The sequence below is a fragment of the Pieris napi genome, chromosome 18 (genome assembly GCF_905475465.1).
Source record: "Pieris napi chromosome 18, ilPieNapi1.2, whole genome shotgun sequence".
NCBI lineage: Eukaryota > Metazoa > Arthropoda > Insecta > Lepidoptera > Pieridae > Pieris > Pieris napi.
The window spans coordinates 10,613,573-10,630,886 of NC_062251.1; the positions used below are offsets into that span (position 1 = coordinate 10,613,573).

General features: G+C 36.8%; 2 protein-coding genes across 2 annotated transcripts in view; one reads left to right on the forward strand and one right to left on the reverse strand.

Moving 5' to 3' along the window:
- Positions 1–955: 955 nt before the first annotated feature.
- Positions 956–2,659, reverse strand: LOC125058693. Its single transcript, XM_047662830.1, has one exon. It carries the CDS (start codon positions 2,321–2,323, stop codon positions 971–973), a length of 1,353 nt encoding a protein of 450 aa, XP_047518786.1. The 5' UTR covers positions 2,324–2,659; the 3' UTR covers positions 956–970.
- Positions 2,660–6,437: 3,778 nt separating this feature from the next.
- Positions 6,438–17,314, forward strand: part of LOC125058673 — a 58,860-nt gene continuing 47,983 nt past the window's right edge. The window contains exons 1-2 of the mRNA XM_047662789.1: positions 6,438–7,439; positions 16,776–16,959. Of these exons, the coding sequence (XP_047518745.1) occupies positions 7,073–7,439; positions 16,776–16,959 (551 nt within the window). The 5' untranslated portion in view covers positions 6,438–7,072. The remainder of the gene's footprint in view (positions 7,440–16,775; positions 16,960–17,314) is intronic.

Below are 17,314 nucleotides of genomic sequence, written 5' to 3' on the forward strand. Positions count from 1 at the left end.
CATTACTACCATTGCTTTCCAATGAAGATGCTGCAGAAGCCATAATCTGAAATATGTTCAATGTAAGTTTGATGACAAACTAAAGTGAAATCTATTGAATTACAACTAGCAATTACCTTCACAATCAGTGACTGTAGTCCATTGTCTCCTCAACTACAACAAACAAAAATCATCTTATAAATAACTAGTATAATAAACATATTCACAAATCTAAGGCCCAGAGGATATAAGCTTGACACGATTTTCACGCTCTAATGATGGTTGCAAAACTATGAAACCGCAACCGTGCTAGGTACTTCACTTTTGCACATTATTCTGTTTACACACGATTTTATAATATAAATTACCTTGTAATCCAGCCCAATTCACCATAACCTCCCACGATTATCACATAACTGTAAATGTAATGCAGTCAATAAACACGATCACTGAACACTGAACACCGAAAACGACATAAAAACTCTCCTTTCCCTACGACTATGGTTTTCACAGTATCGAAATATTACCAATTTCACAACAGAAATAGGTAAAATATTGGGCTTTGAACATCCAATCTTCTTCATCAAATAATTATGCGGTTACGAGTTTAACACGTATTTATCTTCTGTAATTTGCCAACATTTCCCGTTTCTTAGTAGGTAGGTAGGTACCTTTTTTAGTAGCAAAATGAAATGACGGATTCGGAACAAAAGCAGACGGACGTTTTTTTTTTTTTTTTTTTAATTTATTTATTAGCCGGATACAAAGTCCATTGGCAGTTTAAAAAAAAGAAGTATAACAAAATATCTTACAAAAATAACTATACTAACTTAACATAAAATACAATCAATTTATATAATACAATGGTGAGCTTTAAATTTTCTCAGCCGTGTTTTTTATATAATAGTAAATAGCTTTGAATAGAACTGGACATTTCAGTAAATCTTGGACACGGCGGGGAATTTCTATTTGTGATGATTGACATTGATGACTATTGACTACCATTTGCAGTGACTGATGAGTCTAAAGCTGATCTTGTCGGGTTATTTGCTAAAGAATGTCCAAGTTTAACTTTAGTCTGATTATTCTCATCAAAATCCATCAACTTCATAATATCCGTTACTAGTATTAATCGTTGAAATTTAAAGGTCGGGCAACTTAAGATGAGGTGGGATAAGTCGGCCTCATTTCCTCCACAGTATGTACATCTGTTATTATTTATAATTTTAAAACGAAATAAATGGCTTGGAGTCTGACAGTGGCCAAACCTCAAACGATTAATAATGGTTATAAATTTACGTTCATTGGCTCCTTTGTATTTATCATACCAAGGTTTACATGGGAGTTCCTTTTGGATCTCTGCATACCAACTACCTTTATGCTGTGAGGATAATTTCCAATAGCTTTCCCATAACTTGCGACTTCTTTGTTTTAAGTCGAAAAGAAAATCCGTAAAAGGAACTCTGCATGTAATACTATGATCCTCATCATAATTAGAATTGACAATACCATCTACAATATCATTTCCCTTGATACCCCTATGAGAGGGCACCCATTTAAATGTTACTGGAGTATCCAAAGATATCAATGTTTCTCTAATTTTATACAATAAATAATTATTTCTATAATGAGTATGACATTTGTCTAAAGCCATTAACACACTTTTTGCATCTGAAATTATTAGGAACTCCACATAGTTATCATTATTTTGTAAACTTTGTAAGTACAATACAACTTGATAGATAGCATAAGCTTCAGCTGTAAATATGCTGCAAGTATTACTTAACATAAAACATTTTGAGGTTTTAGCCTGAGGATCATAGTAACCCGATTTCACTGCAGATGAAGATTTAGACCCATCAGTGTAGACTTTGTAACTGTTAGGCTTGGTACAGCAATAATCAAGAAAGTCTATATTATCTACTACACTGGACATATCTATATTTAATTTACACATAAGAGCTTTATATTTACAGAGATATACAGGCCATAGTTCAGATTTGTACATATTATCAGATAAATCAGTCATAAAGCTCATAATTCCCAATAATTCAGGGATCTGGTTATTGAGAACATTAGTCGCTGTTATACTTGAAGGCAAATCTGGTGTATTAGTGATAGTTATAGAATAAGAAAGTTTTGGAAGAAGAACATCATTCTGAGAAGTTATAACTTTCAGGCAAAATTTTTCAGCAATTAATACTCGCCGAATACATAGTGGTTCTACACATGACTCAACCTCCATAGAATTGATAGGAGTGGTACGCATTGCACCAGTAACAATTCTAAGAGCAATATTTTGGATAACATCAAGCTTTTTTAATAATATAGGACTAATATTCATATATGCCAGACAACTATAATCAAAATGACTACGTACTAAGCTTTTATATAATAAACAAAGAATTTTTGGATCAGAACCCCAAAAAGTTCCTGCTAAGGACCGCAAAATATTGATACCTTTCAAAGCTCTACTACAAATATAGTCAATGTGTTTGGTAAACTTTAATTTAGTGTCAAAAATTACACCAAGAAACTTTTTTTCGCTATTTTGAGGGATTAAATTATTGTTATACTTAACATTTACATTAGTATCAATACCATAAGCTAAAACTGAACTTTTACTACTATTTATATTTAATTTAAGTATCTCAGTATAATAGTAGTTAAGTTGACATAAAGCTGAATTAGCTTTTGCTTGAGTAACCTGTAAATTACTGCCTACACTATATATTAAGATGTCATCAGCAAATTGTAATATTTTTACAGATTCAGTCACATATCTATATATTTGTGAAGTATAAAGGTTATACAGGATTGGAGATAAAGAAGACCCTTGCATCAACCCCTTGAATGCTAATTTTGGACCATGAAAAACATTATTGTATTTAATGTATAAGGAACGACCATAATACATATGGAAAATCCATTTTAAAAGCTTTCCTGGGAAGCCCAAGGAATATAGCACCCTAATTAATTGGTGAAGATCTACATTATCATATGCCCCCTGAACATCAAGGAAAACACAAATTGCAGTAGAACCTGATAACAAACACTTCTTCATATCAGTCAGGTAAGCTATAAAACTTTCTGCTGCACTTTTGCCTTTTCTGAATCCAAACTGACAAGAAGGAATAAGTTTCTGGTTTTCAACAAAATAGTCCAGTCTAATCTTAATCATTTGCTCAAACAATTTCCCTACACAAGATGTTAGAGAAATGGGTCTGTACGAATTAAAATGATCGTTGGGTTTGTCAGGTTTTAACACTGGTATGACACATTGCAACCTCCAGGATTCTGGAATCAATTGCTGAGACCAAAGCGAATTTAAAATATTAAGTAGAATATGTTTTACAGAAATATGTAGATTTTGAAGCATAATATAAGGAATATCGTCAAGACCAGGGGTTGTATTCTTTCTTGAAGACAAAGCCATGTCAAGTTCTTCAAAACAAAAAGAGTTAAGTAGAAACTTGCTCCACTGACTTCCATCATTAAATTCAAATAAACCAGAAATATTATCGTTGTTATTACTAGGCTGCCCTAACTTCTCTAAAAAACTTGCTATCCACTCATCATTTTTAGACACATTTCTATTAATGTTAATTCTCTTAAATCTTCTAATAAAATTCCACACTCGGGATACTGGAGTGAATCTATTAAAAGACGAACAAAGACTTTTCCAACTGTCTTTCTTAGCCATTTTTATAATAATTTTTTTACTCGAATCTATTTTCTTATATTCTATATAATTGTCCATTGTCATATTACGTCTATAATTAGCTAACGCTTCTTTTGATTTGGTTACAGCCTCTGCACAAGTATCATTCCACCAAGGAGCTGGAGGAGCAGACTTTTTACTAGAAGATTTATGCTTTAACAATGGAACACAGTTTTCTTTTAAACTAAGTAGTAATTTAGAAAATTCATCATATTGAACTAAAGGATCAATTGTTGAAGGAGAAAATTTATCAAATATATCTTTGGATTTGTCATTGTACATATTCCAGTTTGTTTTATTATATAAATACTTATGTATAGACTCTTGAACTGTATATTTTTGAGTTGAGGTAATGATGTTAACAAAAGTAGGTAAATGATAGCTCCCTAAAGGGTCATCACCGACATACCACTCACAAAGTGGTGCAATATCAGGGCTAACACAAGTAACATCAATAGCTGATGCATTATTACCAGGTCTAGAAATAGTAGTAGGGTCACCAGAATTTAAAATACATAAATCAGCATCATCAAATATATCAAATAATTCACGACCTCTTGAATTGGTAGTATCACAACCAAAAGCTATATTGTGAGCATTAAAATCACCAGAAACAAGACAAGGCTAATTAGACAAGGATAATTGCAAAATAATCTTTCTCAAATTAATCAAACTAATTGAGCTATTATTTGGTGGACAGTAGACACAGAGCACTGAGACAGGACCACATCCTGTTATTATAGAAATAGCTATAAATTGAATATTTTGATAGAAAGTAGTTTTTAAGACCTTAAATTTAATATCATTTTTTATTAAAATACCTACACCGCCATGTTCATTTTTAGCATTTTTTCCTATGTAGTTATAGCCAGAGATTGATAAATAGGGGTTTGAATCTTTTAACCAGGTTTCATTGAGAAGACACACATCTATGTTATTTTGAATTAATGATGATTTAAGTAAAGCCTTTTTATTATTGACACTCTGAATATTATGTTGCATTATTTTTAAAACAGCCATTATTTGGTAAGATTTTCTATTAATATATCTTTAATGTGTGTGGTTGTGTTTGTTTTATTCGAATTAGCTAATGTAACTAAGGTTTTTATTATTTTTTGTAAAAAGATATCATCTTTTACAAGGTAGTCATAGGTCAAGGTGTTGGAGTTAGTATTTGGTGTTTGAACGGTTGAAACCGGTGCTGTGATATTGCTCATGACTATTTTCAATTTTCTTAAACGGGGTAGACTTAGTTTTCAATGCAAATGTCAATGATTTGTCTGTTTTCGCTTTGGTCAACGCAGGAAAATCTTTGTTTGATACTACTGTTGAATACATTCTGGTCAAGTAATTTGTTTCATGTTTTTTACGTTGTTCTATTTTAATGGGACAAAACTTAGATATAGCTAGGTGGTCCCCACCACAGTTGCAACACTTCAAGATGTCTGATGAGCACTCCTTGTAGGAATGTGCACCTGAACATCTTGAACATACATCATCATTTCGACATATTTTCGCATGGTGCCTAAACTTCATGCACTTGAAGCATTGCATCAGTGGTGGCACATAAGTATATACCCTGTACCTCCACTTGTCCAGAAAAACATATTGTGGGAGGGAAGTGCCTACAAATGTTACACTCACCGTAGTGAGAGGGACTATTTCCTGACCTACTTTCTTGGTGAACCGTCTCACAGCTATAATTTCGGCATCCGCCATCAGTTTTTCATACAGTTCTGCATTGCTCGACTCCTTGTCGACGAATCTAATAGTGCCGGTTCTCTCCACCGACGCTGCTGGTATGTACGCCTTCAAATTGTTTTCCTTAAGACAACTATGGCTTAGGAAGTCATTTGCTGCTACCGCCTGTTTGAAGACTACCATTATTTTGTTCGCATTTAATCTACGCTTTTCAACAATGCCCTTTACATTTTTGAAAAATTTCGAGAGATATAAGGGGATTTTGTTCCCAATTTTCTCATTAATTCCTTCAACATAGATCGGGAATTCCTCCTTAGAGCTGTTGTCCGGGTATGACCTCTTATATTCAGGTTTAAAAAAGGGTTTGTACTTATCGTCTAGTGACGAAGACGCCGCTGGAAGCTGCTCCTTCATTTTTCGCTTCTTTGTTGTCCGCGGTGTCGCCATACACCCATCGTCATCTCCGCCGCTCTCCGGCTCCATTACGACTAGTCCCAGCTAGGTATTTCGTTAGTTTACCAACTTATTTGAATTTATTGAAAAAATTGTTTAAAAAAAGGCGCCCTTCCAGTTCCCGCCAAAAAAGGAAGTGGCAGACGGACGTATAATTATGTGTTGTCATAATCAAAAATATATAAACTCGGATACGTGTCTTGATATCGCAATAAACATATAACAATTACCATTCTTAGTTTTCTTGGACTACAATGCACAAGATACAAAATAACTAACCATATATCATACAAAGTGAAATTATATTTTTCTCAAGCTTTATTCCAATAATAATGGCTTAATTGAAATCTAACAAACGTTCAAATTTGTTTAAGAATACTACGCTAAACAATCATAATTATGAACTATAGTTATAATTAATATTTAAAGAAATTGTAAACGTGAACTTCTTTTGAAAAGGTACTCCAACAAAGGTATAATTATTTTTTGCCTTTTAGTAATCTGTGACTATGATTGGTAGTTGGTACAACTTTCCGATTTATAAACGGCACTATTTTTCTCGAGTAACGGACTACGGTGTTCGAAAAATGACACGCAATAGCGACGAGCGGACGAGCCAATAAAAAACGACGCGCAAAAACAAGAGTTTTGTAAATCGAGTGCAAAACATTCATCTACTTTCGTGTAACTTGATTCTTGTATTGACTGTGTCCAGATGGTTTTGTGTTAGTGATAGTGCAAGACTAGTTTGGAATCTGATTGTTTTGGTGTCGTTCCAAGGCATGACCACGGCGTGACTTCCATGCCCTGTGTACCTACGGAAGGGCGTGCGCCGTGCAGATTACGTTTACTATGAATGGTTTTATCTCATTCTAAACTCGAGTATCTGTATATGACCGAGTGTAACAGCGAGCGTACCAAATTATGGATTGAAAAGTGTTTGTTGTTTGTATTTTGATATTTGCACCGCATTGCTGCGGAGTAATCGCCGTTATCTCGGTTGAAGATCATAGTGGTTGAAAATAAGCAGTCATATGGCGCCAGGACTATCTCGAATACGGATTAGTTACGCCTTTCGATTTGTCGAGCGCTTTACTATTTACGCACTATTGAAAAGAGATAGTACGTATTTTTAGTCGCGTCAACCGAGACTAGTGACTTTCATAACAGTTCGTAAACAACTTGAAGGTTATTTGTGTCTGATGCGGAGGCGCTGACATGGCTGCGGTTTCTGAGGCTGGCGCCATCGTGCGTCAGGGCCACCTACGAAAATTAAAGACGATGAAAAAGAAATTTTTCGTTCTACGCGCGGAAACCTCTGACTGTTCTGCTAGGCTAGAGTATTACGAGAGTGAGAAGAAGTTTAGATCAGGTTCGGCCCCGCGCCGCGTGCTGTCCCTTAAGAGCTGCTACAACATAACTAGAAGGTTGGACTTGAAGCAGAAGCATGTTATTGCTCTTTTCACTCGACAGGAGCAGCTGTGCATAGTAGCAAAGAATGAGCAAGACTTGCATGCATGGTTGGCTGCTATACTCAAATTATTCCGCAATGATGATGCAAGTGCTGAACTTCTTCATCCCATACGTAAGTACTTTACTTATTTACCTGACTGGCAAATGTACCTGTTTCAATGTTGCATAATAATATTGTATTATAAATTACTAAGCAAACTTGTTCCCTATAATTGTTTTTATATAATTTGCTTTGATAAGTTATTTTGAAATTATGACTTGTAAACAAGTCAGTCTGATTCATCAATTTCATTGAATGAAAATAGCTGCTGATAACACAAACGAAGTAAGCATTTGCCATACAAATTATTTAATTTAAATTTAATTTTACTTGCCTGACTTGAGCCATTATCACTTTAGTTTTTAAGTAATCTTTAAATTAGCTAACATTTTATCAAACTAATAAAAGGTACTAATTTATAGAGCAACAGTAAGGACATTAAAAAACGAGAAATATTTAAGTTTCTTCATGTTAACTATACCTTTTTAATTGTTCATTAACCAAAGCCAAACTGTTATTTTTAAACTACTTATGAAATAATAATCAAAGTTTCTTTTGGTGGAAAATAAAAAGTTTTTTATATCTAATAATTAATCTTAGCAAAATTTGTTTCTTGATAGAGATTTTGATTAAACATGATTTAACAATAAATAAAAATTTATGTGATACCAATGTTTAATAGTATAAAGTTATGGCAAAACTTGTATTAAGTACGTTGAGGCTATAGAGGCCTTGGAAATTAATATATACCACCACTACTACTACTACTAAATAAATATTTGACTGAGTAATTAAATTTGTTAAAAATTAAATAAAAACTTTTCCCTCGATATTTAAAAAAATATTATAATTGGCCTTGCAGTCTATTTATGTCTGTCAAGTAATACTCTTTCTGACCATGTAAATGTATTTTACTAAATAAGAGAATTTTCACTTCTTGAAAGGCTGTCATTGAGAAAATTGTATATTCAAGAGAAAAAAATGTCTCGATAAAAACTCATTAAGTAGTATTGAAGGACAAATAAATAACTAGTTTTTAATGAATTAAAAGCGGAAATTAAAAAAAGTACAGATAGTGAAAAACTTTAATGACTAGAATTGATGTTGATATCTTAATATATATATAAATTACGCGTCACGTTGTTTGTCCGCTATGGGCTCCTAAACTACTTGAGCGATTTTAATAAAATTTGCACACCGTGTGCAGTTTGATCTAACTTAAAAGATAGGATAGCTTACATCTTAATTTATACCTGCAATATTATTTACAAATTAATGACATAACCACCAAAGAAGCATGGTGCCCATGGGTCCCCATGACTGATGTTCTCCTACCGTTTCCCTTGAATAGTTTACTACTATGTAATATAACAAAAACCTTAGCCACAGCAACGCTTGGCCGAGTCTGCTAGTTATGTATATATATATGTATTTTGTATTTATTTATTCCCTATTTTAGAAATATAAATTATTTAGTGTATTTGTTAGACATTGAGATTAATATGTAGGATGTTGAATATATTGGTATGTCAGGAAGTTGTGGAGTCTGAATTGCTAAAATTAATTCAATAGTCACAAAATAGTCCAGCCATAACTTGAGTACTTTCGATTTTGATTCTATATTTAAACAGGTTAATGGAAACGTATTATAACAATATAAATTTTAAATAATATTCAATATCTCTGCTGCATTGGTAATTCTTGTTTATTTCTAATATTTTTGTAAATAGCGCATTCCAATATCTTGTGCTTATGCAATTCCAACAAAACATTACAAAAAATGTGGCAAGACGTAAGTTTGAACAGTTATATCTAATTGGAGCCAAGTGTTAATGACTTGAGAGTTGAGTTTGCAAGGATTGTGTACCGCGCCGCGTCACGGTGGAAACATACTTAAAAAACTAATTGATATGTCATTGACCTTACCATTGTACGTATCATAACAAGTCAACAAAAACCATGATCGATCATAATTAAATTAATGTCGCGACTGTTGCTGAAATATTTTAGCTTGCGGTTCCTCTGCGTAAAATTGGGTTAAACATTCTAATTCCTACTTTGTATAGGGATATTTATAAAAAAAACTGTATGTGTTTTATCAGAAGCAATGTTTTAATGTTCTGTACAATTTCATAAATATTTTGTTTTCGTAAAATCCTATTTACCGGAAAATATCCTCACGGAAAACATTCGGTATTTACTACTTGGCTTTCGCTTTCAGCTGTTTGTGATGACAGGGTGGAAAGCGATCTTTTACTTTCGCTTTATTTGTATTTTTGATGCTTTGTTTTGCGGATGATAAACAACTTCGCATCCATTTACTATATATAGGTTACCAGTTCTTAAGTATACACAATAGACTTTATTAAGATAAAAAATAAACGTGCGAAAATATGAATAAAACATTGATGAATGCAGAGAACGCTGTTGTTGTATGTACGTTGTTGTATGTTGTGTTATGTGTTGTATGTCCAATGTTGGCTATATTCAATTAGTCAAGAAATTACCCAAAATTACAGACTATTCAGGAACTCGTCAATGTCTAGCCAAAATACTAAGTTTTTCTCTTTTACCGAACTTGATAGAACTAATAAAGTAAAAATTATGCGATCCGATGAGCGCGGCACTGTTCGTAATTTTGCGGGCCTCCTTATTTTAAATAGTGATTAAATCAAAACATTAGTTGCGGGACTTTGGCTTTGGTAGCTTTTTTTTACCACCGTTTTATAAATTTATTATAATATTCTGATTTTTGGTTTTTCAGTCACGTATTGATAGTACAAACTCGTTAAAAAGAAAAAGTCATCGAACTTTAATTCCCTAGTTCTATGCTGTGATAAATAAAATTTAATTACAATTCTTAGTTTGACCTTTATATTTTTTCTGCCTCGGCCTCATCCCTGAGGTCGTAGGTTCGATCCTCGGCTGTGTACCAATAGACTTTCTATCCATGGTCGCAATTAACATTCGTTCGAACGGTGAAGGGAAAGAAAACATCGTTAGGGAACCGGCTTGCCTTAGACCCAAAAAATCGACGGCGTGTGTCAGGCACAGGAGGTTGATCACCTACTTGCCTATTAGATTGAAAAATAATCATGAAACAGATACAGAAATCTGAGACCCAGATCTAAAATGGTTGTAACGCCACTAATTTATTTTCATTTTTTTTATTCCTACCTTTCAGACCTACCTTCCTTGTTCCTGCCCACCAGACTCGTAATCGTGCTTTGTTTCATGTTCCTCACATCAACACTAACTAAGCAAAAAACTCAGTTTTATATCGCGCAGCCAGGTTATACAACGACCAATAGGTATTTAAGCCATGACTTGTTTAAGCTATCGAGGAATATGGTTATAAGGAGTATTAAGAATATCCATAGCGCAGAATCACCTCCATCATGAGCATACCCCACATGCACACCTTCACATACTTACCCTCACTTTTACACCATCACACAACACAGCCAAATTAGGTACCACTTAGTTAAATGTATTGAATAGTTTTTATTTGTTTGATCCTTTTGTAAATTTTTGAACCTTTTTGTAGTTTTATGTATTTATGTATTCCATCTCGGGCTATATTTTCAGTGTAACTGTTTGTTATTATATATAATTTATGTTAGCTGTAGGATTACGAAATAAATAAATTATTTTCTATATTATATATTATGTAACATATCTAATTATGAAAGTAAATTATATATTATATGAGATTCCTAGTGGGAGTGCCATGCTGTTGCCTTCGGGCTTCAGCCAAATGGGCAGGCACGACCGGGGCAGTACCACTGTCTCTCAGAAAACCGGCGTGAAGTGATGCAATAGGTTCGCCCTATTGTACTCGCGTTTCGTGCGGTGAGAGAGACTCCCGGAGCCCATCCCCCCCCCCCCCCCCCCTCTACAAGAAATATGAAGGTGCAGAAAAAACAGAAACTACCCCAGGGGGGTACCACACGCGCTCGCGGTGGAGAATCCCCCTCTGGGCGTCCAACACCGGGACACACAGCACCCGGTGGTGGACGCACAGGCTGCCCTTCGTATTCTGGGGGGGGCAATTCTGCGCTCGATAAAAACAACAGTAATCGTTCTCGAGGCAAACGGAGCAATTTGACAAAGGCACCCCCGTCCACACTCGCCGTGGACTTCACAAATGTTAGGGGGCTCAATTCCAACATCAACGCTGTCCACCACCATTTAGAGACTGCGAAGCCGGCCTTGCTCTTTCTTACCGAGACTCAGATTTCCTCCCCGGCTGATACTTCCTACCTCTCCTACCCGGGGTACAAATTGGAACATTCATTTGTGCCGCGGGCTGGAGTTTGCGTGTACGTCAGAGAGGATATCTGTTCTCGTCGCCTCGGGACGCTTGAAGGAAGGGACCTATCTAACCTCTGGCTGCGCGTAGACTGCGATGACCATCCGCGATTCTACGCATGCCTGTATAGGTCCCATAGCGGAAATACCGAAACTGACCGACTCATTGAGCACATCCAAATGGCTACAGATTCCCTGCTCGAAAGGGTTCCTACCGCTGAAATCGTGATACTTGGCGATTTTAACGCCCACCATGCCGATTGGCTCGGCTCTGAAACTACCGATCACGCGGGAAGATCCTTTCACGACTTTGCTTTAGCCTACGACCTGACACAAATGGTCCCTGCGATTACGCGAATACCAGATGTGGATGGTCATAAACCCTCTTTGTTGGACCTTCTGCTGACTTCACATCCGGAGAACTATCAAGTCTCTGTTGAACCGCCATTGGGTTCATCAGATCATTGTGTGGTCCGGAGCATTGTGCCGTTCACGCGCCCTCTACGGCCTAGCTTCGTGGGCTGTCGCCGCGTGTGGCACTATAAGTCAGCAGATTGGGATGGGATGCGGTCTTTTTTTGCGTCCTACCCTTGGGGGCCCATTTGCTTTTCGTCGAGTACTCCAGATGCCGTCGCTGACTCTGTCGCCGAGGTGGTCCTGCAGGGTATGAATCTTTTTACTCCATTCTCTTCGGTGCCGGTCGGTGGCAAGTCCCAGCCTTGGTTTAGGCGTTCTTGCAAAGCGGCTTTGCGCCGTAAGCATGAATGCTTCAAAGCCTGGGCAGAAGCGGTGACATCCTGTGATGTGACTATCGGCGAACGTAAAAAAGCATACAATTCAGCCTCCAGGTCCTTCAAGCGGGAAATCGCTAAAGCAAAGTCAGAGCACATTGCCAGATTTGGTGAGAAGTTGGCCCACCTCCCTTCGGGAACTCGAGCCTTCTGGTCTCTTGCCAAAGCTGTCCAAGGGAATTTCTGTCAGCCCTCAATTCCACCATTGCATAGGGAGGATGACTCACTGGCCCATACCGCGAAAGAGAAGGCCGATCTTCTAGGCTGTCTCTTTGCGTCGAACTCCACTCTGGATGATCAAGGGAAGGAACCACCGACACTATTGCGGTGTGATACTACGATGGCCGAAGTTATATTCCGGCAACGTGCTATCCGTAAAGCTTTGTCTTCCTTGGACATCCATAAGTCGAGCGGGCCTGATGGCATTCCCCCAATTGTGCTGCGTACTTGTGCTCCTGAGTTGGCTCCGGTCCTAACGCGCCTTTTCCGGTACCTTTACACGCTCGGCACTGTTCCGAAGTGCTGGAAGATCGCTTCGGTACATCCGATCCCTAAAAAAGGCGATCGCTCTGATCCGTCCAACTATCGCCCAATAGCTATTACCTCCTTGTTCTCCAAAATAATGGAAACCATTATTAACAGCCAGCTCTTGAGGTATCTAGAGGGCCACCAGCTGATTAGCGATTCCCAGTACGGTTTTCGTCGTGGTCGCTCGGCTGGTGACCTCCTTGTATACCTTACACATAGGTGGGCAGAGGCAATTGAGTCCAAGGGGGAAGCGCTGGCGGTAAGTTTGGACATAGCGAAAGCCTTCGATCGGGTGTGGCACAGAGCATTGCTCTCGAAGCTTCCAGCCTATGGGCTCCCAGAGAAATTATGCAACTGGATTTCCAGCTTTCTCGCTGATCGAAGCATCAAAGTCGTCATCGGCGGAGCATGCTCCGACCTGAAACCTGTGAATGCTGGTGTCCCACAAGGCTGTGTCCTATCCCCGACCCTGTTTATTCTGCATATCAATGATATGTTGCAGCTTAGCAACATTCATTGCTATGCGGACGACAGCACTGGGGATACTTTTTACACTGGCCGGGCAGGTATTTCTCGGGCTGTTGTCGATGAGTACCGGAACAAACTTGTGTCTGAAGTCGAAACTCTTCTACGTGGAGTCTCGGACTGGGGTAGACTAAATCTAGTCCAATTTAACCCCAAGAAGACACAAGTATGCGCGTTTTCTGCTAAAAAAACTCCCTTTGTCGCTACTCCCCTCTTCGAAGACACTCTCCTTAAAGCCTCAGCTAGCATCGGAATACTGGGCGTTGACATATCGAATAACGTTCAGTTTCGCGGTCATCTGGAAGGAAAGGCTAAATTAGCCTCCAAAAAGCTTGGTGTGCTCAGCAAGGCGAGACGGTACTTCACTCCGGGCCACCGCTTGCAACTATATAAAGCGCAAATTCGGCCCCACATGGAGTACTGCTCTCACCTCTGGGCGGGAGCTCCCCAGTACCAGCTCCTTCCACTTGACCGTATTCAACGAAGAGCGGTTCGAATCGTCGACGACCAGTCACTTTCCGTGCGGCTTGATCCCTTGGCGTTGCGTAGAGATGTAGGATCTCTCTGCATCTTCTACCGCATTTACCATGGAGAGTGTTCAGAGGAGTTGTTCGGTCTAATACCTGCAGCTGAGTTTCATCATCGGACGTCAAGGCAAAATACAAAATACCATCCGTATCACCTCGACGTCCATCGTTCCACAACAGAGCGTTTTCTAAGGCAGTTTTTGCCGCGCACCACCACTATGTGGAACCAGCTGCCCACAGAGGTATTTCCGAACCAATTCGACTTAGGGTCCTTCAAGAAAAGAGCGTACCAATTCTTGAAAGGCCGGCAACGCACTTGCGAGCCTTCTGGCATTGTGAGTGTCCATGGGCGAAGGTATCACTTAACATCAGGTGAGCCTCCTGCCCGTTTGCCTCCTATTACATAAAAAAAAAAAAAAAAAAAAAGATTGTTAATACACAAATTTATACATGTAACAAATACAGTAAATCCCCTTATAACACGGTACTCTCATAGCGCATTTTCTATTAAACGATTTCATTCCCTCGTATAACACGGGTGGATATTCACCACATAACGCGGGGATTTCACACGTTATATTTCTGCACTGTGACATTTATAATGATTTGTGCGCACTTATTTCGGTCATAACACTGTATTTACTTAATATTGGACATAAATTATGTTTAACGAGAAAAGTTAAACGTGAATAATTTGTACATAAAGCGTTATATGGGGTCATACAAGCGCGTTATGCGAGAATACTCCTACAAAGCGTTTCCATTTACGCGAAACGAATCTACCGTGTTATAGGAGGGTTTACTGTACTTATTAAAAAAACAACCTGTCTGCAACGTTTGACTAACTGAACATATAAAGCTATATGTATAATATCTTTTAATTTCGATAATCGAAACCTATAAATTATACAAAGCCGACCTAAGCAATTTAATTTGTAAAATTTAATTGCTTATATAATGTATAAACATAGGTTAAAAGATTAGCGAGAACGGACGGAGAAACACAATAAATTAAAAACGTTTTTGCGTTTTTCTAATATTTTTTTATTATTTTTTTAAATGTTACGCACATGCGTTTTCTCCTGATTAATACTACGGTATCATGAAGGTATACGATACTTAAAAGTGACATATACATTTATACATTAAATCAAAGTCTCCTTAAGTAATGATAAAGATGATATATTTCTATAAACAATATTTTTCCGCGAACAGCTATCGAACGTATCACTTTCCAAATTCTCAGCGAACAAACTTGCCGTTTTCCTTATATTTGTAATATTAGATATTTATTTACCTTATGTAACATCGATATCGTCGCTTAGTGGTCAATTGGATTAACCCGGAAGTCTAAGATTTGGTTATATACAATAAGATTATAGTAAAACCTGGACTAGTAGACAATACTTAATTGTTTATCTAATTTGATTCATTATTGATAAGTAAATATTTAAAAGTATATTAGTATAAATATTAACTTAATAAAATATTTTACGTTACCACTAAGCCTTAGTAACAAAATATGCACCGGAATAATTTTTTGTCCGTTTTTCTTGTTAATAGTTTTTCCATGCTAAGTCCAAAAATGGAAATCCTTGTGCGTATGAGTTGAATAATCTTTTATTCAAATTATTTATCAAGTCGTGGGGAAAACACAAATGACTCAATTGGTTATTTTCTATCGAGTTATGATTGATCTATAGATTAGGTATTTCCTATGAAACTTATTAACTTTTAGCACTGTAACAATATATTGAATATTGTTTACTTTTTCGTAATTTTGTACGACTCATTTATAAAACAAACGTATTTTTGTACGTAAGTCACGTCTATGAGTGATTTAAAAAACAACTCTTAACTATTTTGTCTATACCTAGAACCTGTAGCGATCATGCGGTTCTCATGTGAATATTTTTATTATTAATTAAACCAAAAAAAGATTTCGCACGCCATATTTGAATTATTATTATTTTTTTGTAGGCATATTAAAATTAATTTAGTAGCATTATACAATAATTTTAATTTTTTTAAACGGAAGTTAATTTAGTTTAGATGAACTTTTAATATTAATATAATTTCTAATTGTGCTACATTGCTAAGCCTCAAACCAAACAACCTTCTGGGTCTTAAAATTTGCTGAGTTATCTTCAACCGCCTTATAAATTGTTGTCGTAACTATTCTATGGGATTATTCCGAAAGGTCTAATTCAGAGTTCGGACTTAGATTGACTGCCTACGTCAAAAAGGTATTGAATTTTTGAATAGTACGAGATCCGGCTGCAGGATTAGTGCGCTCATCGGTTATTTGCTAGAAACCAAATTTTAATGTATATTTATAATTAGAAGAATGTATATCTACCAAGTTGCCTATCAAAATTTGGCCGCTAATATTTTTAATTAAATTATTCCAAAACAATATTTCACTCTACATTAAATATTTATCATCTTTAGCAGCAGGTAACCCTTATTTGCGGCCAGTATAAGCTAGGCCAATACATGATAGGTAAAGCACTACGCTAAACCACTAAGAACTTATTTTCTACAAATATATAATATGCTATATTTTTAATATATTTGTTACGAAAAACTAAGTAAAATAAAGTACACATTTTCGTGATTAAAACACAGTGATTTAGTGTTTACTTATGACAGCTCTCTATGCTCTAGCTCTGTTAAGCTGTTAGTGCCAGTGCATTCGCTTAACTAAATAGATTACCAATTTCCAGAACACGTATGGCAAGTGAACGTCCTGAAGAAAGGTCTTGGCGCATCCAAGAGCATCCGAGGTTTATATAACCTGTGTCTCACAGACAAGACTTTAACTCTGGTTAAGATCAAAAGCCACTACAAACATATCAGCGATCTGGTCATACCGGAACGTGTGGAGTACTCTCTGAAGAATATTAGACGGTAAGTTTTTAATAATTTTATTATTTTTATCGCGTATACTTGTTGATATTTTGGGGCTGTGTTTGTTACTACAGCAGTAGTGTTGGCCTAGTGGCTTTAGCTTGCGACTCTCATCCTTGAGGTCGTTGGTTCGATCCCCGGCTGTGCACCAATGGACTTTCTATCTATGTGCATATTAAACATTCGCTCGAACGGTGAAGGAAAACATCGTGAGGAAACTTCGACGGCGTGTGTAGGGCACAGGAGGCTGATGAGGCTTACTTATTAGATTAAATTTAGATTGGAGGATTTAATTAATATTGCTGGCTGGTGTCTCCTCAATTGTTGTAACTCCGTCCGATATATTCCTCAATCC